General features: G+C 43.5%; 1 protein-coding gene across 1 annotated transcript; it reads left to right on the top strand.

Annotated features, from left to right (window-relative positions):
* Positions 1 to 543: 543 nt before the first annotated feature.
* Positions 544 to 3,032, top strand: LOC147975852 (uncharacterized). The gene is made up of 7 exons (XM_087520608.1): positions 544 to 636; positions 754 to 1,242; positions 1,386 to 1,499; positions 1,981 to 2,142; positions 2,424 to 2,552; positions 2,655 to 2,773; positions 2,846 to 3,032. Exons 1-7 carry the CDS (start codon positions 544 to 546, stop codon positions 3,030 to 3,032), a joined length of 1,293 nt encoding a protein of 430 aa, XP_087376734.1.
* Positions 3,033 to 4,337: the final 1,305 nt, after the last annotated feature.

Here is a 4,337-nt window from a genome sequence, read left to right as displayed (position 1 = left end):
ATGAGGACAGGGTGTGAGTTGCCACATTATATGTCTGTGCAGTGGAAGATGTGTGCCTTTCTTTTTGTATTGTCTTCTACTAACATGGCAACTTGAACATTTGTTTAAGTGCCTTATGATCTGTACATTTTAAAATGAAGCCAATATGTTTTAGTTGCCACATTTCTTGTTGGACAATCATAAGGGGTGTGGGTGTTCCTACGATCTTTGCCTCATCTTGCCACTTTCAATTGAGCCCATGTGGCAAGTACAATCTGTTAGGTGGCAACTGCTTCCTTCGTAAGTTCATATATGTCCAGTTCGCTATGCTTCTGCATTTGCTTTTCCATTTTGATTTATTTTTTCTGCCTTTTTTGTGTATGTTCATCACATGGCAATTACTGTCCTCTTTCAGATGCTTAAACATTGGGGCAACCATTAGAGTTTTGACTTTCTGTTTCATCGATGATATCAAGTGAATACTTACTTTATGCAGTTCTTTGTGTATCAGTCAGATGTGTTTTTATTTCACCCTGACATTTGTTTTGTTCTTACCTCAGCACAATGGCTCGCGGCGACCATCAAGACGATGATGATGACTTCATGCAGTTACCACAAGAGAATCGCGCAACTGGACGGACAAATGATGGCGATGACGTAATTTTCCAGCCCCATATGTTTTAATGTCACATTGAGTTTTGCAATCTTCTGCTAGGAAGTAAATTTTCATGACACTGAAACATGTCAACAAATGATCATTTGTCTGTTATGCAGAAGAAGAAACGTTATCGCAATAGGGCTTCACAAGAACGCCTGACTATATTGACCGAGGGATTTACTGACGAGCAGAAGGGAGCTGCTGGTGAGATGGGGATGCAGGCTCTGATGGATATTCGGTGCAAGAACCTAGTGAACCCTGTTTGCAAATGGCTCAGTGAGATTTACGATCCCGCCTCCAGGGAATTTGTGATTCCGGGACATGGAAGACTGCCGCTGGACGAGGAATTTGTGTTCTGCACTTTGGGTGTGCCACGTGGAGAAATCAAAGTCCCGTATGAGGTCAATAATAAGATTGAGGAAACATTGTTTGCCCATTTGTTTCCTGGGATGGCATCCATGCCAAACACGACTGTGCTAGCAAATTCGCTGGAGAGCATGAAAACCCATGGCGAGGTTTTTAAGATGAAGTTACTCATGTACTTGATCTCAGCTGTCTTTGCGCCTACCACATCTCTTCGCCCAAGCAACAAGTGCTTCCCCATCCCGGTGAATGATCTATCTCTACTCCTTTCTTCCTCCAATCTTTTAACTCTGATGTCATCTGTAAGCTAGTCACTGCTAGTTTTTTGATGTTTTTCCATTTGAATGTTGATGTGGCAACTTCTTGTCTTGAAATTTGTGCAGTGCAAGCGAAGCTGAAAGACGTGAAGAACATGAATTGGTGTAAATTCATCGCGGACTTCCTGCGTGATGCATTCTCAAACAAGATGTACCATAAGGGTTGTCGACTCCATTTAATGGTATTTTTTCCCTACTCCTTTGCAAACACTCTTACCACGTTGAATGTTTTCCCAAATGAACATGTCAGTTGTTGATAAGTGTGAACCGTACAAGATCATGCATGGCGACCCGTTTGTTTTCATTGTTTGATGTGATTTTGTTTATGTGTGAAGGCAACTTCTATTTGATCCATGGCATCCGTGGTTGCTGCCTAAAAGGCAATAGCATTGTTCAACATCACACACACAAAAATGTTCATTTCATACATCCACTTTACGCTTATACAATATGCATGGCAAGCATGATGTTGACCTTGTGTCAACCATCATTATAACAAGATGGCAACTGCCATCACTGCATGATGGCAAGAAACACAGATAGATGGCAACTCTTTCTTTCTTCATCCCCTTCAACTTGATGACTAAAGGAATATACATTAGCTTCATTTTCAACATAGCATGATGGCAACTGACATATTTTCTTTTTTATCGTGTACACCAGCTCATGTACGACGATCGCCTTGATCTGTCCACCATTGACTTTACTGGGATAGGAGGCCCACCACCTCCACATAAGTTTGTTGTCTTTGCATGGACGTACGATGCTGTCAAGGCTGTGCTTGCCGCAGACAAGATAACTGATAAGAAATATGGGAAACTGCAGGTTAGTTCTACCTCCTTTCTTTGCACAACATTCTTCAATTTCGATGTTGCATAACATATGAAAAAAATCCCCATAAGGCAACCATATGTGGCTAACAAGAGATGAATACCTTGTTAGCCATGGCTGTCTGCGCTTGGCACCCATGTCTGACGCCACACCGCAACTCTGCCATCCGTGTTGAAACTTCTATGCTCTCCCTCTTTTTTTGCAATACATGAACCGTTAGTTAGTGTTCCTTATCTTCTCTCTTACATCTCTAGCTATTTTTTGATGATTTCCAGCTGATGGCCAAGCATGCTATAGACTACAACGTGTATGGTTGGCCTCAAAACTTTGGCAAGTGGATGGACGTGCACTCAGCTCCGTCTTCTCCTGCTGAGGTAATCAAGGATTTTTTTCAAATTGTTTTTGTCTTTTTTTTTGATATATCTCTATGGTCGTTTTGGTTTATTTTATCTTGTGCACGTGACTCTAATATGGTTGGTTATTGTTGCTTCTTGTTTCATGCACAGGCGAGGGCACCCATTGAGCATCTAATTGGGCAGTTTGCTTCTGGAATGACCAGCTTGCTTGGGAAGTTGGTTGAGGGTTGGACGTCCCTTAATGGCTTTGACAGCGACGCGGTTGCAAGGTAGTTCACTCCATTTGTTGCAGAACGGACACATCGGCCAACTTGTTGCCGTGGCCGGTACGACTACAACAGCTCCCGGGAGCTTCCTGACACGCAAGATGAAGTAGATGGAGATGCTGGTCTCGACAAGGACGATGATGATGACATGGAGAACGTGCAACATGAAACTGACGATGATGAACATGATGAAGTTTGTGTAGGTGGCAAGAAGTACAAGGCTGCACCAGATGTCCCCCCACTGGAGAAAGTCAAAGAATAGACAGTTGCGAGAGACAAGGGGATGTCGCCCTCAAAGAGGAGCAGGGATCCAGAGGATGTTGGGCAGGGTTCTTCTGGCAAGGTCTAGGACTGATCCCTTATCTGCTAGGAGGAGGTCCGACATCTATTTTGTGTTTTGTTTGTCTCTCCTTTTTGACATATCGACCCTTTTCATTTGTTTGCTAAGCGTGGCAATGATTTTCGTGTTTGACACTTGGTACCTTTTTTTCCATTTTTTTATACGTGCAGGGAGGCGACAGCTGGTGGACGAGAAGTTATGAAGAAACAAGCACCAACGCCCACCCGTGTTTCTGCCCGATTGAACAACGGTGCCCCCATTGCTGGTGACACCCCTTCCACTATATCGTCTCCTCGTACGTCGACGTCCAACATCGGGGATTATGTCGTGTTGGTAGCCTTGAGGAAGACAGTCAAGAAGTAGGTTATCCCTATTTTTTCATTTGTCATAGTGCTACATTTTTGCCTGATGCATTGTTGATCATATACACCCTTTTTAGATTATACATTTATGCGGCAACTACCCGTTTTGCATTTCAATGCAGCTATCAAGCTTGCCACATGGGCTACTGCCATCAGTCCCACATGATGCATCAACCGCGTGTGTAGCCGTGATGGTCCCTTTTCGACAGAGTCCGGGAAGTGAACACGGTTGGGCTATGTATGAGCGTAAGTAGTTCAGGATCACTTCTTGATCACTTCTAGCTTACGAACGTTGCGTAGTTTCTCATCTTACTCTTGTACTCGTATGTTAGCCACCATACGTGCTTAGCGCTTGCTGCAACTGCAAGTCATTATCACATTCTACCCATAAGCTTATATACTCTTGATCTCGTGGGTTTTGAGATTGCTGAGTCCTCATAACTCACAGATACTACCTAAACAGTTGCAGGTGCCGATGATACCAGTGCAGGTGATGCTACCGAACTCAAGTGGGAGTTCGACGAGGACCTTGGCCGTTACTACGTGTCTTTTCCTGATGATCAGTAGTGGTGCCTAGTTGGGACGATCGGGGATCTAGCATTTGGGGTTTCTTTTTATTTGGATTTGTCCGTAGTCGGACTATGAGTGTACTCTGAATGATGTATGAATTATTTGAACATTGTGTGAAATGGCGGTTGTAAGCCAACTATCTATTTATCCCTTTTTTGTTCATTACATGGGATTGTATGAAGATGACCTTTCTTGCGACCAAAACCACAATGCAGTTATGCCTCTAAGTCGTGCCTTAACATGTGGGAGATATAGCCGCATCATTGGTGTTACAAGTTGGTAATCAGAGCCATCC

Source organism: Triticum urartu, chromosome 4A (assembly GCF_056163025.1).
Source record: "Triticum urartu cultivar PI428250 chromosome 4A, HENAU_Tu73, whole genome shotgun sequence".
Taxonomy (NCBI): Eukaryota; Viridiplantae; Streptophyta; class Magnoliopsida; order Poales; family Poaceae; genus Triticum; species Triticum urartu.
The sequence above is the reverse complement of the archived record's forward strand: the minus strand, read 5'-3'. Positions and strand labels throughout refer to the sequence as shown.